The 27,857-nt window shown below is 44.6% G+C and overlaps 1 protein-coding gene across 2 annotated transcripts in view; it reads right to left on the bottom strand.

The window, feature by feature from the left end:
• The window catches only part of srgap3 (SLIT-ROBO Rho GTPase activating protein 3), a 195,558-nt gene that overhangs the window by 22,580 nt on the left and 145,121 nt on the right, over positions 1 to 27,857 (bottom strand). The window contains exons 11-18 of one of the 2 annotated variants that reach the window (XM_055647783.1): positions 27,158 to 27,242; positions 24,547 to 24,574; positions 20,848 to 20,950; positions 12,661 to 12,721; positions 9,883 to 9,960; positions 7,371 to 7,505; positions 1,464 to 1,569; positions 477 to 704 (exon numbers count right to left, since the gene is read on the bottom strand). In XM_055647783.1, coding sequence (XP_055503758.1) covers positions 477 to 704; positions 1,464 to 1,569; positions 7,371 to 7,505; positions 9,883 to 9,960; positions 12,661 to 12,721; positions 20,848 to 20,950; positions 24,547 to 24,574; positions 27,158 to 27,242 — 824 coding nt within the window. Of the gene's footprint in view, positions 1 to 476; positions 705 to 1,463; positions 1,570 to 7,370; positions 7,506 to 9,882; positions 9,961 to 12,660; positions 12,722 to 17,351; positions 17,383 to 20,847; positions 20,951 to 24,546; positions 24,575 to 27,157; positions 27,243 to 27,857 lie in introns of both variants that reach the window. The other variant, XM_055647785.1, reaches the window with a different exon arrangement.

Raw genomic sequence — 27,857 nt, 5'->3', positions numbered from 1 at the left:
CATGGCCCAGCTGCATCGTGGCATTCGCACGACGTGGTACTGAGCTGCGGAACAAAGGGTGGAAAGGCCCCGTGGGTCTGAAGGTGGAGACTGTTTCTGCCCATGGCCATGTACGGGTGTGACGGTAACCGAGAGGCAGATAGTGGAGATCAGGAATAAAACCGCCAACACAGCAGGTCCAATGAAAGGTTATTGACCTGAAACGTCAACTCTGTTTCTCTCTTCACAGATGCTGCCGACTCACTGATTGTTCCTGGCACTCTCAGCGTTTAGTTTGAATACAACTGCACTCGGTTCCACTGGGCCAGGGGTGGACAGTGCAGCCAGTGATGATGGGCCGATTACCCTGGGAGCCCCGTGCTGCCTGCGCAGGTTAACGTCAGGGCAATGGAGGGAGGACGAGAAGGAGATGGTGTCACAGGGTGAGTTTCCTCACTGTGGGTGGGTGAATGCGGCTGCTGGCAGCCATTCCCTACCAGTATTCCTCGCCTCCGGTCATGCACTTCTCGTACACTGGCCCGTCCAACTCCTTGTGGCTGGGGAAGATGCCCTCGTGGTTCATTATGATGCTTTTGATCACCTCGTTGACGTGGGCTTGGCAGGATACAGGGTCCTGGCTGTCAGGGATGGGCATTAAGGTTGGCCCAAAGCAGATGGCAAGGTTGTAGGGGTCCATCATGTTTTCGTCGCTGTACTGGGAGAGACTGCAGAACAAAGAAACACATCACCACAGCCCAATGCTAGCCCTGTCTGACCCCCACCCCAGGTACACTCCTGGCCTCTGAACACCACAGAAGCCATCTGTCCTGCACTAAATGCCAACACTGTGCTCCCCACATTGGGCCAAGGGGGAGTTTAGCCAGTCTCAGATCCTATTACTGACTTACTTCAGTGGTATCCCATTCACAGTGTTCGCAGGGAATGGGCAAGATCTCAAGACCAGGCTCGGCAGTAAATCACCCACAGGATGAACATTAGTAGGAGGAGCGGATGCTTGGTAGAAGGGAAGCAGCTGACACAGGAGAGTCATCTAGATGGGCTTTCGGACTGCTGAGTCCATACTAACCACCAAGCTCCCATTTACAATAATCCAACTTTATTCTCCCCACATTCCCTTCAACTTCCCCTCAGATTCTACCCATCACCAACACACTCGGGGCAATTTACAGCAGCCAATTAACCCACCAACCCTGACATATGTGAGTCGTGGGAGGAATCCGGTTCACCTGGGGGAAACTCGCTTGGTCACAGGGAGAACGTCCAAACTCCAGCAGCAGAGGATGGGATCGAACCTGGGCCTCTGGAGCTGTGAGGCAGCAGCACTAGCTGCTTTGCCCCACTTTTGAACTTTCCCCAGGGATGATAATGGAATGAAAGAAATATATGATGAACGATATTCAAAATCTATGCATCGATCGTAAGGAGCAGAGGGAGGGGTCTTGGAAGCAGGAGAAGGCACTCACTGGTTGAGGAAGGCAAAGAGGTATCTCATCACGATGATGACAGTCCGTGAGAGTGTCACGATGATCTGTTGGATGTGGTGGACCCGCTCAACCACGCTCTCAATCTCTGTGGGGTGAACAAGAGGGGAAAGCCTGAGTGTTTTATCTCTTAACCAGTCCCCACTCCCAACGGCGCAGGAAGAAGCTGCTCACATTTTCACTGCTTAACCCTGTGGGTCCATGTATGATATTGGGTAGTAGATTCAAATGTAAGCTATTAGTCGATTACCATTTCTGTTTAAGTCAACAGGTTGAAAAATGGAGACATACAAATCTTTTGCACCTCCCCCTATTCCAAAACATCTAGGTCCCTTGATTGCCTTTGGCCTTGCCTTTCGATTAAACACCACTGAACCCAGGTTTTCTCTGAGTTCTGCCTTCCTCCAGCATCTCTATATTTCTTGATGAGTGGGACCTAGCTTCAAGGACTCGGAGCTCGGTATGTTTGGGTTGAAGGTTGGCATGATTGCAGGACAAGAGATTGAGTACCCCAAATCCGTATTCTCGCAGTTTTAGTAGAATGAGGGGAGATGTCCCCCAACGTTATCAAATTCTCACAGGGCTCGACAGGCTGTGTGCAAGGAAGGTGGTTCACTTTGGCAGAGGAGTCTAGGACCAGGGGCACAGTCTTAAGATACCTGGCAAAACATGTAGAATTGGGATGAAGATACATTTATTTTGCAAATCTTGGTGAATCTTTGGCATACTCTGCCCTGGAGGGAGGGAGGTTGTGTCATTGTGTTTAAAGATCAATAGATTTCACAGAAGGCTGGGGAAGTTGTAAACCGGGGTTCAAGGACAGCCCGAGGGCAATGCAATCAGAGGCAGAATGGGTCACGGGTCACACAACCCAATGCAACATGAGGAGCACCGAGTCTTACAAACTTCCTAACTCTTTCCCACTGTTGAATGAACGGTTTCCGAAGCAACATTATGTCTGCTGGATATGACAGATGTCACATGGCAAGACCATATCCTGGCTGTCCTGAGATATTTATTTCCCAATACTGATTTTGTCCTTTTATTTCCTTGCTACTTGTGCAATCTTGTTGTGTGCAAATGGGATGCTAATCCAATGTTAGGTAACTCAGCGTGTCAGGCAGCATCTCTGGAGGGTGACGTTTCGGGCCGGGAGCCTTCTTCAGACTACAATTCCAAGTGTTAATTCAATGTGTTGGAAATGTTCATGGATGCCTGAGGTCATGGAAGATGGCAAATGATTGCATTTGTATTTTCTATAATCTATAATAATGATGATGGAAGTTGAAGGTATTTTCTTGCTGTATAAAGTTTAAGAGTACGCGGAGTTGTGAATAAGAAACATAAATGCAACCTTTTCACTCTTGGAACACAGAAACCTAGAACACTACAACACAGAAACAGGCCCTTCGGTTCTTGGCAGAACACAATGCCATGATAAACTAATCTCATTTGCCTACACATGATCCATATCCCGCAATCCCTCAAACCCTGCATATTAATGTGTCCATCGGAAAGCCTCTTAAACGTTGCTATTGTATCTGTCTCCATTGTCATCGCCGGCTGCTTTTTCCAGGCACTCATCATCTGGGTAAAAAACTTGCCCTGCATATTTCCTTTAAACTTTGCCCATCTCACCTGACAGCTACTCTTACCTTCTTTGACATTTCTACCCTAAGAAAAAGATTCTGACTATCTACCATATCTATGCCTCTCATAATTTTATGTACTTCTACCAGGTCTGCCCTCAACTTCCAGTGTTACAACAAAAACAATCAAACAATCCAAGTCTGTCCTACCGCTCCTAATGGAGAGAATGGGTGACATTTCGGGTCAAGACCCTTCTTCAGATTCGACCTGAAACGTCACCCGTTCCTACTCTCCATAGATGCTGCCTGTCCTGTTGAGTTAGTCAAGCATTTTGTGTCTATATTCGGTTTAACCAGCATCTGTAGATCCTTCCTACACCTCTACCAGATCTACCTCTCTTAATAGCTGATATCCTCTAATCCAGGCAACATGCTTAAAAATGCATTTGGAATTGGTCATTATTCTGACACTGGATGTCACGAATACGAACTGTCTGAAGAAGGGTCTTGACCCAAAACGTCACCCATTCCTTCTCTCCAGCGATGCTGCTTTCCCGCTGAGGTACGCCAGCATTTGTATCTAACAGGGTAAAACCTAGGCTTGGTTTCACCTACCATGTGGAGAGGCTGGGAAGAACATTGGTCAAGCTACACCCGGGGTACTGCGTTTAGTTCTGGTGCCATGCTGTAGAATTGGCATTGCTGGAAGGGTGCAAAGAAGATTGCATTGTTGCCTAGTTTGGAGAACTTCAACTGAGGGAAGAGATTGTATAGGCTGGGCTTGTTTCCTAAAGAATGATCAAGGCTGAGGGGTGACTGATGTATGTACATGAGTTTATAAGATATATAAAAAGGGTAGATGGTCAAAATCTTTTTGCATGGTAGGGGTATCAAAACAATAGGGCAAAGGTTTAAGGTGAATGGAAGAAGTTTCACAGGAGTTCTGAGGAGTAAGTGAGAATGTATAGTAAGGAACTGCAAATGCTGGTTTACACCGAAGATATTTGCAAAATGCTGGAGTAACAACGGATCAGGCAGCATCTCTGGAGAAAAGGAATAGGTGACGTTTCAGACTGAGAATGCGAATGGTTGATAATGCGCTTGAGAATGTGCTGCCAGAGGAGGAGGTGGAAGCAGATACAGTCACTAGCGTTAAGAGGTATTTATACAGACACTTAAATAGGCAAGGCATAGAGTATATGGACCTAAAGTAGGCAAATGAGGTTAGTGTAGATGGACAAAAATAATCGGCATGGACGTGGTGGGCTGAATGGCCCATTTCTGTGCCATACAACTGTCTGATTCTATGATAACAATGCAAATTTACAGATTATGTATACATGTTCAAGAGTGATACAGGAATAGGCAGATATGTAGATGTGTTAAATGCAGATTCCAATGGAGCACAAGCACCAGCAAAAAACAGCAAATGGCCTGCTTGTGTTGGGGAACGTTTTGTGTAACTCTGTGTCTTGCGATGAGAGGCTGTGCCTTGTGCCCACACAAGCAGTCTGACAACTCTGCAATCTGTTCAGAGTCTGCTCCTTGAAGCGCACAATGGGCTGATTGTGCCTGGGCTGCACCCGGACAATCGGAATAAAGTTTGCAGCTTAAAACTGGAGGACACACATGGCCCCTGCATACTGATTGCCCAACCTTCCATCTGTTTGATGACCTCCCCATTCTCTGAAGCCTTCCTCTTGTCGGGTTCATATTACCCTCCAAATTACTCAGCCCACTTTCATTGTTCGCATTACTCAGGGTCCCCCTTTGTGCAGTGACGAGTGTTATCCTCCCCTGGGAGTTAGGGACGGGCTGCTTCCTGAGATGGCAGCTGCCCCTTTCCCCCGTGGAGAAGGCAGAGTTAGCGAATGAGACACAGTGAGGGAAGTGGGGAAACGGTGGTAATTAAGGACAGACTGCAGCAAGTACCAGAATGTTTTGGAGACAGTGCAGAGGTGAATGGATGAGATTTAGGTAATGGTTCTGATGAAATATTTACCAGGTAATTCCTACAGCCTGCTGTCAATTACCACCCACCTGGTGAAAGCGGGGTGTTATAGTGGCGTTGGCATGGTCCCAGGATATGTGGGCAGGGAGGAGAGGCAGGCATTGCAGACACACCTGCCTCAGGTGCTTCACTGAGGATGCGGGTGTGGTATGTGGGCTGACAAAGATGATTGATCTCCCTCAGCTGATGAGCCATGTGTACAGAACTGTTGCTGTCACCTCTGCGTGTACATAAACACCTGTTCCTCTGCTACACTTCCTATCTCAACACCGTTTATGATTTGGAGCCCAGCTTGGAGTCAAAGTGGGAGGGACAGAGACAAAAACAGGAGTCCTGGTTTCAGTCTCTTGAGGAAATCAATTGAAAACAGTGAAGCATCATATTGGGCAGTAAATTCCGCTGCTGGACATGGGGGGCATGGTATGGTGGAGACACCCCTCAAATTAAATTAAGGAAAGGTATCCCACGCCAGGGGGCCACATGAGTGGCACGGGTGGGGGACATTTTTTGTGGAAATGAAAATGTCAGATGGAATTTTCGCACTGTGTAAACATTGTATATATTTATTACTTGGACAGGGGCCACAGAGTGGCACGGGTGGGGGACTGTTTGGTGAAATTCGACAAATGTAAAAAAATTGTATAGTCTCCGAAAATGTCGGATGAATTTTGTTTGTTTGAATGGTTCAGGAATTGTATATATTTATCAATTGAATAAAGTCTATTTTGAAATTTAAAAACAAAATACTGGTCAGTAAATAAACCAGGGGTCCAATCTTCCCCTGCTAGGTTGGTAAGGTCCCAGGAGATGTGGGCAGGGAGGGGAGGCAGATATTGCCCACACACTCTGCCTGTGTGGCTGCACTGAGCACATGGATGTGAGAGAGCTATTACAAGACACTGCCTCAAACACTGGGGCCCACACTCATCCCATCAACAAGCTCTTGACAAGATAGATGAGGCACAAGGAACTGCAGATACCGTTTGACCAAAAAAGACACAAGGTGCTGGAGTAACTCAGTGGGTCAGGCAGCATCTCTGGAGAACATAGATAGGTGATGTTTTGGTTTGGGACTCTTCTTCAGACTGATCATCTGTCTAGGGAAAGGTCCTGACAAAGCTACAAAATAAGGAACTAATTATTCAACAGAAAGGTGTGTATAAACGTGTTCTCTCAGAGGTGATGACCTGGAATTATCTGTCTCTGAGAGTGGTGGAGTCCAGATCATTAGATATATTTAAGGTGGAGATAGATAAATATTTTAAAGATCGGGAAAGTGAAGACTACGGGGAACTAGCGCAGAAGAGGAACTGTGGCCAGCAGAGATCAGCCAAGATCACACTGCATAACAGATAGACACAAAATGCTGGAGTAACTCAGCGGGACAGGCAGTATCTCTGGAGAGACGGAATGGGTGTCGTTTCGGGTCAAGACCTTTCTTCATTCAGATAACAGGGTAGTGGGCGGTACATAGATAAGGAAATGTATAGATAAGGAATTGTAAGGTGTGGAAACAGGACAAAAGGAATAGAGATCTAGGAACATGTAGAATAGATCATTGTTAGTTGGGACAAGGTAACAACAAAGCATGAGATAAATGTAGTCGGAGACAGTAAGACTGGTCAGAGAACTGGGAAGGGGGAGAGGATGGACAGAGAGACTGAAAGCAAGGGTTACTTGAAGTTAGATAAGTCAATGTTCATACCGCTGGGGTGTAAGCTGCCCAAGCAAAATATGAGGTGCTGTTCCTCCAATTTGCACTGGACCTCACTCTGACAATGGAGGAGCCCCAGGACAGAAAGGTCAGTGTGGGAATGGGAGGGGGAGTTAAAGTGTTTAGCACCTTCTCCCAACTAACAATGATCTATTCTACATTTTTCTTGATCTCTATTCCCTTTGTCCTGTTTTCACACCTTACACTTCCTTATCGATCTACTTCCGTATCTCTGTACCGCCCACTCCCTTGACAGTCTGAAAAAGGGTCTCGACCCGAAACGTCACCCATTCCTTCTCTCCAGAGATGCTGCCTGCCCCGCTGGGTTACTCCAACATTTTGTGTCTATCATCGATTTGAACCAGTATCTGTAGTTTCTTCCCACACACTGTATAACAGGGCAGGTTTGAGGGCCTAGTAGCCTATTCAAACGCCAATTTCCTTGTGTTCTCATAGCTATGCCCACCAGATGGAGACTCAAGTGTAAGGAGACCCCTTCAGCTTGTCAAAACCCTGAAACATTTGCCAACATCAGTAAACACAAAGTGTGAATGAAAACAATGTCCGGTACTTACTGATGGAACAAATCAAATCCAGGAATCTCTCCTTGGGGAAGATTGGATTTTCCAGGCCTCGGAAATACAGCTTCAGGACCCCAGCCACTGAGTTGATATCATGTTCGTTGTGATTTTCCACAAGAGGATCTTCTCCTAGTGTGAAAGTGAAAGGCTTTGTAAGTTGTACGGTTCAATAGGGAAGTTAGGGCTGGCTCTTGTAATGTGAATGGATGATTACAGCTCCAGTCCACAGCAAGAAAGTCCAGGCCTCTGCCAACCTAAACTAAGAACAGGTCCAAAGTCCGCTGCTCAGCTGGCAGCATTCTTGCCTATGGGTTTTGACCTACGAGAGGAGGGCTAATGCCTCGTGCTGCCCATTCTGGGTCTACTGGGGGTGAGACAGGACATGATACCCTCCACATCATGACCAAAGTCTGCAACACAGGACATCAGCACAAAGAGGCAAGCTGGATCAGAAAATATAGTCTGGATAAAGCAATTTCAGGATTTGTCAAAAGGGGTCCAGTTGGAGTTTGAATACATCATTACTTGTTCCATTGTAGCAAGCTAAAAGTAAAGTACCTAATAGGTGGTTGATGGTTGGCATGGACTCAGTATGTCAGAAGCCTCTTTCCATGCTGTATCTCTCTCTGATTATGACTCTATAACCTGGTGGTCCCAGGTTATAGAGATGGGTGAACCTCAGACCACAACTGAACAAGTTCTGATTTCACTTCCCATTCGATCTCCCAAGGGATTTATTCTAGGTGAGTGGCTAATTGAACCATTTGTCAAAAACGAATTTACTAACAAAAACCAAACACTCATTAAAACTCCATTAAGATGTGTGATCTCCCTTGATGTTGGATAATGAGCCATATGTGAAGTTTTACTTTTAAAACTGTTAGTGTCAGGGAAACAAAAGCTCTCCACGTACATTCAACGCAACACCACGGCACCTGCTATAGTTCCCACCTCGATCTTGATTCCGATTTGGTGCACAGATTATAATCATAGTGAAATAAACATTGATTTTACCCTAACATCTATTAATCACAGGGAATTCCACTGAAATGTGTGGGATGTCAAAGTAAGCTTGAAATAAAGCAGTAATCCCACCATACCTTTGTCAAGTCAGAAGCACTCGATTAGAATTACACCTTGGAATCATAATTCCTTATGTCACAGAATCAGGGCATTTTGCCCATCGAGTCTGTGCCACCTCACAAAGCCATCCCATTTCTATTTCCTGTAATCTCCCCACATTCCCATCAACCATTCAGATCCACAAACGTACACACTTGGAGCCATTTTCACTGGCCAGTTAACCTACCAGTACACATGTTTTTGCGATGCGAGAGGAAACCAGAGTACCCAGGGGAAACCCACACTGTTACTGGGAGAACGTCGATAAATGCACAATCAAATAAGATGAAATAGAGTAAGTTGTCCTACAACTTTAGGCTGTGCACGCCATACGCAAGAAGAAGAAGAAGACTGGGAGAACGTGCAAGTTCTGCACCGGGAACGCCCGAGGTCAGGATCGAACCTGGGTCACTGAAGCTTCTACCCAGGGCGACCTTAAGCCGATTGGACCAATTGCTCCCCTAAGGGGGGCCCGGCCAAGAGTAATCTACTCTCGGCTCAGGTAGATCTACCTAGGGTGGAGGGGGGAGAGAGGGGTAGAACGAGAGGGGGTGTGAGGGGGAATGGAGAAGGGGGAGAAGGGGTCGTTCCCTCATGGTCCTGGGGCAGCGCTACCGCCCTTCCAGTCGCCGTGCTTCACGCACAAAGTCCCACACCCTCTCTCTCACGCGGTGAACAATACAGGGAGGGCTGGGCCGGGGGTTGGTGCAACGTTTACAAACTCGGTCTCTGCTCACATCCAGACCCCGGCACCCGCTCCTGCCCTCTCCTTCCTTTCTCTCCTTCCCTTCTCTCCTCCCCTTCTATCCCCCCCTATCTTCTTCCCTTCCTCCCCTCCTTCCCTCCCTCTCTCTCTCTTCCCATACCAGACACAGACCACCTTGGCCAGGCTCTCATCACATTGCTACCATGAGGAAGAATTTACAGGAGCCTGAGAACCGTGATCTCCAGGTTCAAGAACAACGTCTTTACAGCAACCATCAGACTCTTGAACACTGCACAATCTAATCACAATCTTAACCCAGCAACTAAGATCTACCATGATCTTTGTTTTGGCTGTACTATGTACTTTGGTTTTGTGCTACTATAGTTTAGTTAGCTTCTATTACTTACTATTAATTAATTGTATTATTGATTATATTTTATATTTATTTGTTGTTATTGCATTAACAGGCCTATAAAGCTTCAGCGTAAGAACTTTATTGTTCCATTGCTGGTACATATGAGAATTATACATTGACTCTTGACTAAATGGCAGGAGTAAATATACATTACCACTGTGTATTTACCTGAACGTCACATTATAGAATCAACGGTACATTGAGATGTCCAGAACGCTTTAACAGAGTAAAGTCCCGGTAGGGACTAGGCATCTGAAACTAACCTCTCTCAAAAGCATTCTTGATGTCATTGACTTCACTCTGAGAACCTGGAACTCGGAAAATGCCTTGTTGTTGTAAACCTGAAAACAGAACAGACATTTCAACTCAGAAATCCAGAGGGTTTGCTACTATTAACCTGGTGGAACCTAAATTAAATTAATTTCATAACTGTATACAGTAACTTTTCTGGGATGGTGCAGGGTCTTTTTACAATAACTCCAACATCTTGGTAACCAGAGAAGATCAAAAACCATCAATTTGTCTTTATTGGAAGTGGATGGTTCTTACATCTATATTTCCCTATGAAATAGGCCATTTGATCCATCAACTCTATGCCAGCTCTCAGCAATCCTATTCTCCACTAGTTTTCCCTGTAACATATTCTCTCAAATTTCCATCTATAGTATAGTATAGTATAGTATATCTTTATTGTCATTTTCCCGAGTACTCACATACCCAGAGGAAACAAAAAAACGTTGCTCAACCAGTGTCCATTCAGTGTGCAGTAAAAAATAAATAGAAATAAAAATACATATATCATGAACAAATTAAACACTCTACTCTCTACTAAACATCAACAGGCGTTCCGATTGGCAGCGGCACGACAGTGGCTCTGCTGCAGTGTGTCCAGGTTGGTGGTTGGTGCACGATACTTTGGCAGGCGGCAAAGTCCGTTTATCAGTCTTATAGCTTGCGGGAAGAAGCTGAGGAGCATCCTGCTGGTTTTGCAGCTAATGCTCCTGTACCTCTTCCCAGACGCCAGGATGGAGAATATGTGATGCGATGGGTGGTAGGGGTCTTTGATGATGGAGATGGCTCTGCTGATACATCTCTTCCTGTATATGTCCAGCAGGAAAGGGAGTGGAGCACCAATAATCCTGCTGGCGGTCTTCACAATCCTGTCTAGTTGGTGCTGTTCGTACGCCTTGCAGCTCCCAAACCAGGAAGTGATGCCGTAGGTTAATGTGCTCTCGATTGTCCCCCTATTCTACCACCCTCTGCACTTGGGACAATGTACAGTGGCCAATTAACCTTATAACCCCTCAGTATAAAAGGACATACCTTTAGAAAGGAGGTGGAATTTCTTTAGTGAGAGGGTGGTGAATCTGTGGAATTCATTGCGACAGACGGCTGTGGAAGCCGTCATAGGGTGTTTTTTAAAGCGGAGATCGACAGATTCTTGATTAGTATGTGTGTCGAAGATATGGGAAGGAGGAACGCGAATGAGGTTGAGGGAAAGATAGATCAGCCATGATTAAATGGCAGTGTAGATTTGATGGGCTCAATCACCTAATTCTACTCCTATGACATGAACTTTTGGGATGTGGGAAGAAATCAGAGAACCTGTGGGAACCCCACATGGTCACAGTCAGCACCCCAGGTCTCTAATTGAACCCAGATCTCTGGCGCTGTGAGAATGTCTACCAGCTGCACAACTGTGCTTCTAAATACAAACTCTTTATTTAACAACAGCCATTTCTTTGCTATTGGCTGTTAAATAGTCTGATTCCATATCTCAGGGACCCATATTTATCTCTTCTAATGTCTTTCATTTTGCATCACATAAAGGATAGAAACAACATGATGGGAATTGTGGAGATCTAAAATGTTTGTGTGAAGTTTCAATTAATCAATATTCATAAAAAATAATTGGTACGAGAAGCTAACAAAGCACCAGGGCCTGATAGACAAATGGCACGTTTGTAAAAGTGTTTTGATCTTTCAGATTTTTTCTAAAATCTGGAATGATCCCCATGGATTGGAAGTGAACAAACTTAACCTTTATGATAGAGAGAATGGGAGAAGGTGTATATGTCGGTTAGCTTGACATTAAGTACAGGCGACTGCATATTACAGCTGTTTGGGCTACAGAAATCCGCCCTCGCAAAATTCACAAATCTCTACCCAAAGATTTGAGATACAGAATAAAACATACTCTCAGAAAATTTGTTAAAAAATAGAAACATATCATGAGAAAAAATGTATTTTAACATGCTGTTCTTGAATTTTGCACAGAAGACCCTGCTTCACTCTATAGGACTGTGATACGGGCTGTTTTCTGGGAACCCACCTCTTCCGTAATGCAGGGATTGCCTGTATTACAAGAATCTATTACTGAGGATGTGGTGCTTGTGCACCGAAAAATGAAGTTTTATGAAAGAGAAATTTTAATTGTTGAATCTAAAATCATTGTTCTAAGCCTAATTAATCAAATGGGCAAGGGAGAGCAAATGAATAATATATTTGATATATGATATATATGTGAATAATATATTTGAACTTTCAGTAGGTATTTTATAAGCTTCTAGATGAGTTTCTAGAACTCTAGAAATTCTAGTTGCCTTCCCTCACAGTGGGAAACGTTGATTCCGCTGTGTGGGGATGTTTATGTTAAATTCTATCGTGTGTTGTGTTCTTTTTTTATTCGTATGGTAACCCAAATTTCACTGTACCAATTGGTGCATGTGACAATAAATGTAAACTTGAATTAGAACTTAATCAAATGGGCAAGGGAGAGTAAATAAATAATATACTTGAACTTTCAGTAGGTATTTTATAAGCTTCTAGAGGAGTTTGGGATACATTCGTTGGATTAATACATCGATATGGTGGAGGATTAAGACGATGGATAGAAAGCAGGGAGCAGGAATAAATGGTCATTTTTCAGGATAGGTAAAGATAGAATATACCTTACATATGTGCGAGAGCCTTTGCCAATTACGATCTATGTCGAGGGCAGATCTATATCAAGAAAAGTTTTAGATTATGAATACACTTACCGTAAAGGTTGATGAATCGAATACAGCTCTCCACCACAAGTGGGATGGGTTGTCCAGAGTCCTTAAAAACAAATAGGGGTGATGTCAGAAATGTGGAGAACTTGCAGCAAGATCACAGACAGAGACAGAGCAGAAGCAGAGGGCAGGGGAGCACTGGGTCTCTCTGTGAACTTGACATGAGGACCTCTCTGGCTTATCAGTGCCAGGAAATTTGGTCCAAGAGCTGCCATCATACAAATATCACCATTGGTTCAGAAGTGTCCCATTCTCCAACCACAGAACCCACCAAGAGTGCTCCGTCAAACACATCCAGCTTTGGTGTAGCCGGAGCTATCGTCTCCACCAACTCGTCTAATAATTTGCTTCAATGTTACCATGGAGAATGTGCTGTTCTTTTCATTCGTTTTACTTGCCTGACATTTGCGGAGTGTGATTTTCCCACTGGGAGTTGTGTGTTAACAGACAACCAGAAACTTTCACTCCATCCACTCTCAAAGCACCTCACACTCGGGGAAAGTCAAATGAACAATCTTGCTTGGATGTGAACCAGGATTCTAGAGATGGAAAGGCAACTATTCTCCCTACTGTTGGTGCATTTAAAGTGAAGGCTTGGGAAAGGAACTGAAGGATACAGAGGCAGAGAGAGATGAAACAGTGTAGCCACACATTGATATGCAGCGTGAGCACCTACATGGAGCTGTTTGCCTGAGTGGACTGTTTTTGTGCTGCAAAGACAATGGAAACAGTGTTTCTCAGTGTAACTATTTTCTGAAGGAATAAAAGGCACTGCCATTTATAATGGGGCATTTCACATCCTTGTGTTGAAGGGTTTCCAAATCAGTAAATGACTTGTAGTCACTGCAGTTATCCAAAGACTATACATATTAGGAAGGTGCCTTCATTATGAATGCTATATTTAAGAGGGAGTTAGATGTTGCCCTTGTGGCTAAAGGGATCAGGGGGTATGGAGAGAAGGCAGGAACAGGATACTGAGTTGGATGGTCAGCCATGATCATATTGAATGGCGGTGCAGGCTCGAAGGGCCGAATGGCCTACTCCTGCACCTATATTCTATGTTTCTTTTATAAAACACCACAAATCAAATCATTGATTGAAGTGGCGAGGGATATTGAGGGGAGGTGAGTAGGTGAGGATACTACTGCGGAGCAGGGCACTGAGAACCGTACAGCACAGAAGGGACCATTCACACTGTACCACCTGTTCAAGTGCATCTGTGTGTCTCACACCGCTGTGCGGGAGTGTGCGTCCATGTCTGTGCAAGTTTGCGCATGTATCTGCATGCATGTTTGTCTATTCTATATTTGTGTGTGTGTGTGTGTGTGTGTGCTTGTATGTGTGTGCGTCTATGTGGGGGTTTGCATATGTGTGTGTGTGTGGTTGTATATATGTGTGTGTTTTATAGGTATGCATGCTTGCATCTGTGCGGGTGCTTGTATGTATGTGTGTATGCTTGTAGGTATGCATGTATTTGTGTGGTTCTATGAATGCGTGTGTGTGTGCTTGTAGGTATGCATGTATGTGTGTGGGGTTGTATGTATACATATGTGCGTGTAGGTATGCATGTATGTGTGAGTGGTGTGTATGCGTGTGTTTTGTATGTATACATGTGTGTTTGTATGTATGCACATGTGTTCACTTGTAGGTATGCATGTGTGTGCATGCGTGGTAGAGAATGAATTAATCTCTGCAATATTGGCTAAACGTCTGACATGAAATTTAAACTCTTGTTTGTTTGGAAAAAGTTCTGTTTACATTAAATCAATAAAATGGCTTTCGATTCCTTTGCATAATAAGCACGCTAATTAGGAGGATATGCAAAGCACGTTGAAATGAATGTTAATTAGCCCCTGGACATTTCAGCGACGGAGATGGCACAGCAAAACTGGGAATGAGATGAATCAGTTTAATTAAATGCGTTTCAGCCTAGTGGGTTTCCATGGTGCAGCGGGATGGTAATGAGTTCTGTCTGTGAGTTGTTCAGTGGGGCAGTTGCTGACGGGGATGGAAGATAATAGGGTTCCTGCAGACACAGCCAGTGGACACTGTGTCTATAGAGTACAGTCGCTCACCGCCCTGTCCCTGTCGGCCTTCATATGTCCCAGGTCAGATTTTGCTTTGATTTCAGCAGTCCGTTGCCAATGGCAACGGCGTTACTGCCTGCAATGTAGCCGGGCACTCGCTTCTGTTCAACAATCCCCACCCCCTGAGATGCAGAAATGGCTGCCTCTCACCTTCCTACAGACGCTCCTGCCCACCCAATTTGTTTCTGGGTACACAGCCCCCCACCATTCCTGATCGCTGCAGTTTTTGAATTAGCATGGAGGGGGTGGAGGGGAAGGGGGGGGGGGGGGGGGGGGGGGTGCTGGCAGGAGAGGCATGGTTATGATACAAAAGCCAATTGGTTCATTACTGACCAATGCTGAATTGTACTTACCCAACCTGGGCAACTCCCATATGGTTGACTCAACAGTCCACTTAAGCATCTTAACAAGGAACCCTGTTGTATCAAACTGTTACACAGGGCAACAACAGATAAGCAATAAATGCTGGTCTTGCCAGAAAACCCTCATCCCAAGAATTAATTTGAAAACCCCTGATTGAGTGGATGAATTTGCCCTGTGGTCTGGCATTAGGAGGCCCACGGCTGATACAGATCTCTGCTGTCAGCAACCTTCCCCTGGATTTTGTTACTATAGAGATACTGTTTTTTTAGTGAATCAAGCAAGGTAACAGGCAAAATCGCCCAAACACCGATAATTGAACAGATTGTCCATTGGTACTTTTAGCAGAGGCCAATTCAGAGGAAGAAGTCCGTGTGCTTTTTTAAATAGTGCGGTGGAATTTTGTTTAAATTCTCAGATTGCAACGAGGTCAAGCTGAGAGTCCCTGAACTCATGATATTCTGGCTGAACCAGTGAGAAAATGTTACAAATAACCAGGTCTGGCACCTTTGAAAAATAAACTTTGTTTGGACAAAGCTTGGTGTAGGGACAGCAGGAGTTGGACTAACGTTAACCGAAGACTCTGGATATTGAAGTACTCAGGTACCATTTGGCTATGGGAAAAGATCAACGGATGGGTTTTGCTCTGCAAAATGCCAGTACAATCTTAAATAACCTGTACTGTTCTAATGCTGTAAATCTTGCAACTTTACATTCATTCTTATACCACTCAACAATTTTGGGGCAGAAAGTTTAAAGGTCAGAGGAAAGCTGTGATGATCACCAATGTTACCTCTATGATTCCAGATGGAAGTTATAGATTCTGAAGTGCCATTTTGAAGGGGGAAAGTATTTCCCACCCAATAATTAAAAATGATTTATCTGGTCACTATCCCATAGTTTGTTGGTAGGAGCTTGCGAAGCATAAACAGGGAGCCATCCATCCACCCTTACTTTAGCAATGCTACTTTACAAGCCCATCAACGGATGACAAGTAGCTGGCAAAAGGGAATTATTGAAATCCAATCGGGTTCTCTTCCTTTGTGCCTCCCCACACAGAGGGTACCCTGCCAATTACCCTAACCCTTTTTAGTTTAGTTAAGATACAGCATGGAAATTTGCCCTTTGGTTTACTGAGTCAAAGCCAAATATCAATCACCCTTTCACACTAGTTCTACGTTATCCTACTATCTCATCCAATGCCTACAAACTGGGGACATTTTACAGAGGCCAATTAACCTATCAAGCACCTGACATCAGGATTGAACCCGGGTCTCTGGCGCTGTGATGCAGCAGCTCTAGCAGCTGCACTAGTGTGTTGCCTATACACAAGATACTGACCACCAAACTATCCTAGATAGGCCTGAGTTTACTCCTTACCTCCTAAATTATAGTACATCCCATTCTCCATGCTGACACTACTCATCGAAATGCAGACCTTATAATCTCCCCTTTCCTGAGGAGATCTAACCTATTGTACAGAGATTCCAGCCTGCCCCATAGTGGACCACTTCCACCATTGGTCAAAGCTCTCCAAATTCATTCGCGGGAGTTACAAATTTTCCTCACACCCTTTAAAGTGTAAATTGAGGAGGCATCCATTTTGTGTTGCACAAACCACAACATGAAGACATTGCATTTCCTTTAAGACAGAGATCTGTTGATGTTGTTGAACAGCGCTTTACTGCGGCCCAGAAGTAACGGGTGAAGCTCACATGTGGTGGGGGTGCTAAGGGGTTCCTTCTCATTCACACATTCCCATTCTCGCCTCAATCCTTCCTCCTGCTTCCTTCTTAGAAAGTGCTCCTGTTGAGGACAATCTTGCTTTTCAAAATGGCTTCCGAAGAGTTTGGGAAGATTTCCTCTCGACTGCATGGGCTGCCCAAACAGTCTCCCCACTCCTCCCATTTCAACATTATTACAATCAAATATTTACAACAGGTAAGAAAATAAAATTTTTACTTTAGTGCCCCAGTTTTTTTTAGTTGCTTGCCACATTGTCTCTAGGACTATCTTAGCTCCAGATTGAAGAGTGTGGAATAACGCTATGTTTCTCCTTTAGCACCTAACCACTACTTGAAAAGCCAGCTCTGTCCCAATCTCATCAGAAGGTTATAGCAGCACCGTGGAAGGCAGTCCTGTGGGACAATCGCCCTCCACCCACAACCACCCTCACCTCCCCCAAACACAGCCAACTCCTTGTCTCAGAAACTATCTCACGATGTATACCTGAATCCTTGTTCGGGCATTCCTTCTTCCTCTGTTAGCAGTAAAGCAAGAGAAAAAACATAGATGAAGCAGAGAATAAAAGTAAGTTTCTCACGATCCCATAGAGGCCTCAGGACAGGTTGGAGAAGCTGGAATGCAGTGGAAGCTTATTAGATCTGGGGCTGTTGATACTTCCAATGTACCCGGTACTGTAGTGTCAGTTCTTGGAAAAACAGTCACGTTGTCGTTAAAATCTAACTAAATCTAACTCTTGAATGAACACATTCTAAACCTGTCTGACCTATGAGAGGCGCCTGCCCCAACCTTAGCTGATCTTTAAATTCAGCTTCAAGGGCCTTGCAAAGTTCACCCAAGTGCCAAAGTGAGTAGTACATGCCATCTTGTCCATATCTCCAGATTGAATATTGATGTGAAAGATGCTTTATTTACAATTGAGTAAAACAAAATTAGCAGGTTGGTTTTATTTCAGTAGTGTGCTAGAATTGTTGATCCTAACTGGGGATATCTGTAATGGTCGGGGATGGGGAAGAGTGACTCACGACTCCTGGCTCCTCCATGCTAGCTCAATACTCCATCCCATTGCCATGAATGGTGCCCCCGGAGAGATGCCAGATTCTGAATGAATGGGCCAAGAGGCTCTTCCATTGTCATCTGGAGACAGGGAGTAGGTCAGGAAAAGACAACCCAAGAACAGATCCAGAAGGAAGAGGATTGCATCTGCAAGAAAGCTACTTTCAGTACTGCAGGGAAAGATAAATTGTTAGAGTGCAGGGAAGCAAAGAAAGAGGTGATGGCAGGACTGAGAGATCGGGTCCAAGAAGCAAAGTATCAAGCTTCTGAGTGCAATGCGAGGAATGCAAGTAGAATTAGCGATGGATCGGTAATGAGGAGGACATTCTATCTGGTTCCTCTTATCTTACCTTGTGAGAATTAGGTCTAGTCTGCTTTAGTATACAAAACAAAGTCCCTTAGTTTTTCTACCCTCACACTCAAAAAAGTTAAAAGATTTGCTGATTTACTTTTTAAGTGTCTCTTTTAAACAGAGCTAACATGAAATCTTGTTTATTTATTCACCCAGTATATCATTGGCAGGCAAACATACAGTAGGACGTATTTAGTTCCCTCTCATGGTCTCTGACTCTGGTGATAACAGTTCTTCGAGTACTCATCCAGGTATCTCCTGAATATAATGAGGGTGTCTGCCTCCACTATCCACTCCGGCAGTACTCCTGATCCTCGCTACTGAGGATAACTTCCCCCCGAACCCTTCCACCAACTGATTCAAATCTAGTTATTGAGCTGTCTACCAAGAAAAATTGGTCCTTCCTGTTCATCTCATCTCAGACTCCAGAGAAAATAACTCCAGCCCATCCGGTCTACCCTCACCACTTTAATTTTCCAACGCTGGCAACCTCCCCATAAATAACCTGTGTATATTCTCAGTGTGGTGACCATGAAGAGTATACATGATCTGTTTGTCGCCAGACTTAATGTTCAATCCACTTCTGGAAATATCCTCAGTCCTCTTCAATTCTGTGACTCAGCTGACAGCTCTGAAGCCTCTTTTCTACTGGACCATAGGGATTAGTGGTCCTGCACTCCACATTCTTGGTATCTAGCACTTGTTGTTCATTGATTGCCCTCCCATAATGCATTACCCTTCACATCTGCTACTTCAGTGTCCACTGACCAACCCATGGATATCTCCTTGCAGTCAACAATGACAACCACTCTGACCATATTGTTATCATTGACAAATTTCTCAATTATGGCTCCGACATTTAAACAAAGATACTAAGGGTGGTGGGGGGGGGGGGGGGGTAGTGAGATCTGTAAACACCCATTAACACCCAGCCCTCCTGTTGCTGAAGCTCCCATCAATCACTGATCTTTCTACTTGGTTGATAGGGGTTTTACATTCCTGATCGATTTGCCACTTCTTCAACTACATTGCTCATACCCAATGCTTAAACATCATTGACAAATTGAGTTAAGTCACCTGAAAAAATGCAAGCCCACAGGATCCAGGTTTGCTGCAGTGTAATCCCACTGGTGGACTCCAGAGTTTTGCCTGAGCACCTATTCCTCCACATGTGAACCTAATAGGGTGGACAGATGGGCTGCAGGTACTCTGGTTGGCATGGAAGCCAGCTTCAGCATAGCACAGAGTGGAGATTGAAGCTAAGATATTCCAGTCAGTGTGGATCAATATCACACTGAAACTAACTGCCCATGTTTGATGACAAGGTGGCACTGGTGCATAGTGACTCTTTGCTTGCTGGTCCCAAAGGAGGATCTATCATCATCCGATACAATCGCCCTCCCTTTTATATATCTTTATCTTTATCTGCACTACATATTCTACCTGAGTTTAACTTGTTGCATTCATGTATGGTATTACCTGATTTGATGGGATAACACGTAAAAAATACCGCTTCACTGTACTTCGGTACACTTGACAATAATGAAACTAAGCTTGAAATGTATGTGCCTTAGAAATCAGACAGTGCCAGTCCTGGGCAAGCTGGTGCAAACTATTTATTTAAAAGATATTACTATTCACAATATTGTATTAATCTTTGACTGAATGTTGAAATATTATTAATCTTTTATTGGGAGGGGAGGAAGGAGTGGGCTCGGACCCGGGTTTGAGTCCTACAGTTGAGAGGCCTGGTATTGGGCCTACCAGCCCGACCTCCATGTTCTTTCGGGGAAGGTCAATGGAGACTCAGCACCTCCTCGCAGAAGTGTACCTGCTTCCTGTGTCCGACCCTTCCTTGTTGGATAGCTCATTCAGATTGGGATTTGATGGGATGAGAATTGAACCACAAAACTGCACCATCCTTCCTTCACAACAACTTCTATTTCATCTATGTCATGGGCCGTCACTGGACCGCACATGTAGCAGATGAGTAGTTATCCTTTTCACCATAAATGAGATGTAAGCATGGTTGGCACAGCCAGCATTTATTACTCATCCTTAAATTTCCCGGAGGACATGAAAGGGAGCTTCCTTCTTCCACCCCTTGCACCGCTCGGTGTGAAATGGTCTTGTCTAGGTAATGTAAATCAAAATACCGCACATGCTAGAAATCTGAAATAAAATGCTAGAAACAGCAGACCAGGCAGCATCTGTGGAAAGAGAATCAGATTTATTGTTTCAGGTCAAAAAGCCGTTGTTTCAGACATGAAACATTCATTGTTTCTCCTTCATGGATGTTGCCTGACCTGCTGATTGTTTCCATCATTTCCCCAGTGTATCTAAGAAGTTCGAGGAATTGGCCCGAAGACTTTGAAGGAATTTTCCAGCCAGGTCGAGCATTTAATACCCAGTGACCCTGGATGCAAGGCCCGATTTGGGCAGTACCTCTCTACCAAGAGCACGAGAAGTGCACCGCAGACCCAGGTGAGACAGAACCAGCAAGGGTTTGAAGAGACACAGAAAGCCATCATTCCACTCAGCGGTTGTAATCTGCCAGCGCCTGCCACCAAGTACCTGTATGAACGTCTCCATATCGCCATTAAACAACTTATGATTATACTGTGAGCGAGGCCTAGGCTTCCTCATTTTCTGTGGCTTAGGGGGAAGCGATGGGGGCCTGAGAGAAACGGAACAAAATCAACACACAGAGAAAACAAGATCTTGGATCTGAGCAACAACAGTTAATCATCCATGCAATGGCATCATTAGTCATTGACCAGCATAGAGTCACAGGTTCATATGGCGTGGAAACTGGCCCTTCGGCCCAACTTGTCCACACCAACCAACATGTCCCATCTATACTAGTCCCACCTACTTGCGTGTGCCCATATCCCTCTAAACCTATCCTATCCACGTACCTGTTTAAATGTTTCTTAAATGTTGTATACTACCGGCCTCAACTACCTCTCCCGCAAGCTCGTTCCATACACAGCCACCCTTTGTGTAAAAAAGATACCTCTCAGGTTCCAATTAAATCTGTCCCCCCTCACTTTAAACAGCTGTCCTCTAGTTCTCGATTCCCCTACTCTGGGCAAGAGGCTGTGAGCATTTACCCATTCTATTCCATTCAGGAGCACTGTTTGAGCCTTCTCTTACTATAACCAAAATGGAATCATATGTTTGTTCTCCTGACTCCTAAGAGTAGTGCTGACACCCGCTCTCTCTCTCTGACACCATGGACACTAAGCAACCCTGGAGGCCCATTCATGTAATCTTTCATCAGCTGTGAGTTTGGTTAGCAAGTATCAGCAGGATATTCATCTTCTGTAAAGGGAGTATTATGGCCATGCCTGCTCATATATTTTCATCATGGCATGCAAGGAGGCCATTCAGTCCATTAATTCTATGCAAGCTCTCAGAGCAGTCCCATCACAAATTTCCCCTGTATCCTCTTCCCTCTCTCATGTCTATCAACTCTCCCCCTGGATTCTACCACTCACCTACATTGAGAGTTAATTTACAGGGCCAACCAACATATTTACAGCCAACCCACATATCTTTGGGATGCAGGAAGTCGGAGCACCTGGAGGAAACCCACGCAGTGAAAGTGAGAATGTGGAAACTCCGTACAGATGGCATTGTAGGTCAGGATTGAACCTGGGTCTCTGGAGCTGGGAGGCAGCTGCCCAGTGTACACTGCCAATGGGTGTGGAAACATAGTGGTGAGAGGCCTGGATATTGCTTTGCTTCAAGACAAGAATTCAAATCCTATCAAAAGCAATTGGACAGTTTAAATGATCATAACGTTCTGGAGTAAAGGGCCTATATTGATAATGGTGACCAGGAAATGCTCAGATTGCTGAAACGTGTTTTCAATGAAGGAATTCTAACCAATATGTTACTCTAGCCTTGCTAATATGGTTGACTGTTAACAGCTCTCTAAAATGACCCAGCAAGCCACTAATCTGAAGTGAAATTTGGGATGGGCAATGAATGCTAACCTTGCCTGAGATGTCCACATTCCATGAAGGAATGGAGCAAAACAATACCAGCAGAGGGGCTGGTGATCACGTGGCTGTCTGGATAGACCAGTCCACAGTTGTGTGGCAGTTCGTAGCATTGTGGACCCACTGGCTTAGATGGACAGGCTCAGCACAGAGCTGGCTTCTGTCTTGAGTTGCCTCCCACGTGGTAGCTGGATGGAAAAGGGGGGATGGTTTGTTTTGGACCCAAGCCCCAACAACCACCTCAACAATTCTTGTCCACTGCATCCCCTGATTGACTCAAGTAGGTCCACAGGCCAACAGTGGGCAACAGTATAGGGACCTGACTATCAGAAATGCCAACCAGCAGCAGTCGTTATCCTGATTACATTCACTCAGTAACTCAGTGAATTACTGTGTTGTGTTTCGACTTAATAACATCGGCCTTTCTCTGTATGAATGATCAGAAATACCAAGTATTAGTCTGTATCCTACAACTGTAAATCTTCAGCCCGATAGATTAGCACATGTGGTTTATTGATTACCTATCATTGCTGAAATACTAGCATGTGGACTGTTTTGGGGGCTAGGACTCAAGCAAGTGCTTACCATGTACCTCAGTAAACTGTCCCATCTATGCCGAAACAGCAGTGAGTCGTAAGGTTGAAAGGCAGAGTGTGAAGAGGTCAGAGAGCTTGGTTTGACAGAGTTGATGGGCAATCCTGGATAGTGACATTAATGCAGGATATATTATTGGGGGCAGGTTGCAGATGGATTAAGTCAAGTTTAAGAGGGTGGGTCCTAAGAAAAAAAGGGAAAGCCTTGAGATAAAAGGATGGAATGTTTTCTAGATATGTTGACATGAAGGTTATGTTTATGGAGATAGAGAGGGCTGTGGGGATGGATCTTAAGGCAACTGTGGTTAGTAGAATTTTGAGGGTGCTACAGAGGATGTTGGATAGTGGTACGGTTGCTATACAATGTCTGGTTGGAAAGGGAGTAGTAAGTTGCCCCTGGGCTGCAGTACATAGTGACATGGCTATCTGCTTTCATTGACCAGCATTTTGAACAAAACTATAGTAATGGACGGTCATTATGCAAGATCGACAATGAAAATGTCTGCCGGGCTGGAAGATAAGAGGAAGATAGTTGAATGAAAGTGGGTGGGAGGGGGAGATTGCAATATGATAATGGGAGTGGTGTGGAAGAGAAGAGATATTAATTTATTATCAGCACTCTTACAGAAAATATAACTGAATAAGTGACAGTTTTAATATTTGACCTTTTTGCAGTATGGTGGCCTTATTTTTAATGGCGGGGCAGGGCGGGAGGGGAGATGGGAGTCAAATCACTGTTGGATGTATACTCAGAACAAAGTAAACAGGTGACTCAACCAAGCAGCAAGGTGGAAGCAAGCCGTGCTGGAGCCAGAGGTGAATTAGTTGGATTGGAGAGCAATGTAAAACTGGCAGGATGCAGTGAAACAGTCGGGCTAGAACAACGTATAAATCACCCACCAGTCTGATACTGCAGAGCTCAGAGAACCAACTGAACTCCCAACCCTTATGTTATACCAAGGAGGACATTGGACTGAAATAAAGCAATGGGTGGCCTTCCTAATATGTTAGCCCAATGTGTGAATATTGTGGAAATCATTATACCATTATCCTGACTGCCCAGAAATGCCACACCTGGCAATAGTGATCAATGATGATAATTCTTCTAGTAATCCTATAGATTGTTAATATATATTAAATTAAGAATAAAATGATTTGTGTTTACTGAGTATGGAAAACACTATCAAATTTAGATTAATTAAGCAGTGTAGTGGACACTAACATATATGTTACCAAAATAAAGAGTTAAAATCTGCGTTTTGGTGCTTTTAGTATGAATCATAAAATTCATGAGAATTTTCCTTTGTATAAGGTATAATTTGAATCCTGCAGAAGTTTAAAGGGTTATGGACAGCTCAAGAGTGCTGAATGTTGGTCAGTGCTAATAGACCAGGCTAAAGCTGCAATGCGAGGTGAATGGACTATAGTGCCTCCAGTGCCCACCCATGCCTGACCTGGTAGAGGAGAGATGGTAAGTGGGTTCCTCCTTATTACTTCATGTGATAACTTCCACTAGAGAAAGAATATGGATTCTAACTGTTGCATCTGTAGAGACTTCCTGTGAGTGAGGAACTAATCTTAACCCTATGACATAGACCATCTTTTACTGTTTGACTTTCATGAACCTCTAATAGAACTTCACTGATTAAGGATGAAGGATGTTGGTGTCCTACCTTGAAGTACCACATTCGGCCTTTTCACCTGAAGGGGGAAATAAGATAATCAGCGCAAAATAGTCAGTGTTTATTTCCCCAACACTTCAAAAATCAATCCACATGGAAAAAAGCGCATCCGTAAATCTCAGATTATTTTAAGTCATATTAGGGGTATTTTGATAAGGTGCACAATCCACAAATCTGTGAAACATCTTCCCTGAATTTTGTTTCCAAATCTGCTGCGAGAGAATTTTATAGTCCTTATATACAGCTGAGATACTTTGCCCTTTGTTGCTTTGCTGAGGCAATTCTAAACCAATCCTACATCCCCTCTTGGTTGTCCCATCAAACATCCCCATAGCAGGGTGAGCAACTCTCTCCACACAATCCCCAAAACTGGTAACTTGCAATAACTCTTTGATTTCAAGCTGTGCTGTGTGCCACTTTAGGACCGTGGTTCCAATCCTAGACCCATGCTCCCATAATTTCCCACCAGCTGAGTGTAGAGAAAGTCATCTCTGGTATGAAATCCGGGAGGGGGCGCTGTCCTGTGCATGGCATTTTTAGTGTAAAGTGTTTTTCTTTTTAAAAACTGGAGGTCTAGACTTTTTTTCTGGGGGTGGGGGTTTTATGGGGGGGTGGGGGGGGGGGGGGGGGGGGGGGGGGGGGGGGGGGGGGGGGGGAAAACTATCTTTCAGGGTCCCTACCTGGTCGGAGAGGCAGCTTTTCTCTGGGCTGCAGTTTCGACCCGTCCTCGCGGCTTACCAGCGGGCCTGGAGCGGTGTTTCCTGTCGGGGACCGCCCAGCACCTCGGCTTCGGCGGCAGCACAGCGCTGGAGCGCTATTGCGGAGCGGGCGATGCCTTGCCTGGGTCGCCGCGCTGAAGCTCCGGTGAGCCGGGTAAAACATCGCGGAGCTACGGGACTGCGGAGTGGCCTGCTGCGGGCGGCGTTGAACTTAAACATCGGTAGCCTGGGATCTCTCGATGAGATCGCCAGTGGTGGAGCTCCAACCGGCGCGGCCTTGTTGGCTTCGGAAGCCGTGGTCTCCGGTGAGGGAAGCGGCTGTTCCAGGGTTCCCATGCTGCCGAGAGGATTCTCCCGACGTACAATCATCCTCCGAGAACAGCCTGGAACATCGGGCCTCCTTAAAGGCAACTGTGGAGGCCTCAAATAGGCCCAACTATGGGTGGACATGGGATGGGGACTGGACACTGTGCCTTCCCTCATAATGGGAACCATTGTGGGGGGATGTTTTTATGTTTAAATTTCTTTATTATTGTTATGTCTGTATTCTTTCTTTATGTGCTGCATGGCAAGGAGCATTTCACTACACCTAGGTTTATGTGATCAATAAAATTACCTTTGACCTTTGAAATGGCCTTGTGGATTCCAGTCTGCAGAGGACTGCAAAGGGCTTGCAAATGGCAGTCAACACTTTGGGATTACTTCAACATTTGGATTGATTCACATTATAGAAAATTGGATTATAAAGACAATTGTGTTAATGGGGAAAATGGGGATAGGGGGCAAACTCAATAATAACATTATTTTTCCTGCAAGATTTTCAAAAACAAAGATCTTTTTAATGTTTTTTTTGTAACTGCGTTAAAAAAACATGGAAGGCTGGGTGTCACGTTGCTCAATAGAGTATCATTGCACAAGTGTCAATAGTAGCGATTCTTATCAATTCCATGGGCTCCCACGGTGAAACAATGGCATCTGATTACTGTGGGGTGGTTACATGGAAACAGGTTTTTTTCACCAAGATTTTTTTCCCTAAAACACTATTTTTCTGCTTTTCAAAATCCAAAATAACTTTAAAGTGATCTCTGGTTCCCGAGCGGAATCAAGTTACAACCAATTCGGCCCCTGTAATACAAACAGTGTTCCATAATCTGTCAATCACATTATATGCAATTAGCATTGTGGAAAGATGCATTACAGCTGAATTACCTGTATTGCACTTTTAATAACAACGTTGAGGTCATCCCAAAGTGTTTCTCAAATAATAGAATGTTTCTGAAGTGTGCCTCTGTTATTTTTGGGGAATGTTGGCAGAGCATCAGGAGAAACCCTTGCTCAGCTTCAAACAGCATCATGTGGGCTAATGTTTCTGAAGGGATGTAAATGGGTTCTCAATGGTCGGTATGGACTCGGTGGCCCAAAGGGCCTGCTTCTGTGCCATGTGGCTCGATAACTCTAATCCTAAAAGGACTACTGTTGAGGCAAGATTGACAGCTAAGGCAACATCAAACCCAGATGGTTTTCATTACAATACTTGCAGGCCTCCCCACCCTTCACACCTGCTGAATTGAACAGACTACCTGTTTCATGATTACTGGGCCTCTATGAGTAGATTCTGAGATAATGATGAGCTGAGATTTAGAATCTTTCCCACTCCAGTCCCTCCTCATCAGTAAGTGAATAGAGCACCACAGGCAAACTGACCATCCTTCACTCTGTACGGCAAGTGGGAGGAAGAAAACCGACAACCAGGGTCTCTGTGATGGTGGGCCAAACCCAGACATTGGTCCGTGAAAGACTCTGCTAATTGTCACCATTTAGCAGATTTGCAGATCCCACCCTAAACTGTGTTCTTGCAATACGGCCACTTGGCTATGACTGACCTTCACCAAGAGTTTGCTTTAGAAGGTCGTGCTTGGCCTGAAGTTTTGTGATCAAGTTGCTCCCGTTCAAATATTTCTTAAATTTCTGAAAGAGAAACAAAGGTTTTTGTTAGCACTTTACAAGTCTGTTAAAGATTTAATTAGACAATCACGTGAACATTCAGGCACACTGTGTCGAGAGGCAGCAAGGGTCAAGTGGTCTATCAGTCCCACCCTCTACCTATCCACCTCGTTCAGGAGCCCAGGTTTGGTTGGGGCGGGAGGCTTTGTTTGCCGTGGTCCTGTTGCTGCTTTCAAAACTGCACAGCCTGTTCAATGTACATACACGTCTTAGCATTGTCCCAGCAATTGCATTACTGAATTAAATCAACCCAAATTTGTGAGTCATCTGGAAATTAAAGAGGAAATCCAGGTCGGATCAATAATAATGCCAATGCATTTGTTGAGCCCATCTTGCCACAGCTGACACCACATGTGTCAAACCAGGCGTGGAGCACATTGTCGGAACCCTTTATAACCCAGAAACCAAGTACAGGCTGTCCCCGGGTTATAAATGCCTAACTTAAGGACAATACTAAATACGACCCATCTCTCATAATATTCAATTCAAAAGTGCAATGTAAATATATATATTCCTTACTACAAATGGCAGACCAGTTTCTTTGTGCTCTCCGCTTTCAGTACTTGTTCTTTCCTATCA

This window comes from Leucoraja erinacea, chromosome 16 (genome assembly GCF_028641065.1).
Source record: "Leucoraja erinacea ecotype New England chromosome 16, Leri_hhj_1, whole genome shotgun sequence".
Classification (NCBI taxonomy): domain Eukaryota; kingdom Metazoa; phylum Chordata; class Chondrichthyes; order Rajiformes; family Rajidae; genus Leucoraja; species Leucoraja erinaceus.
The sequence above is the reverse complement of the archived record's forward strand: the minus strand, read 5'-3'. Positions and strand labels throughout refer to the sequence as shown.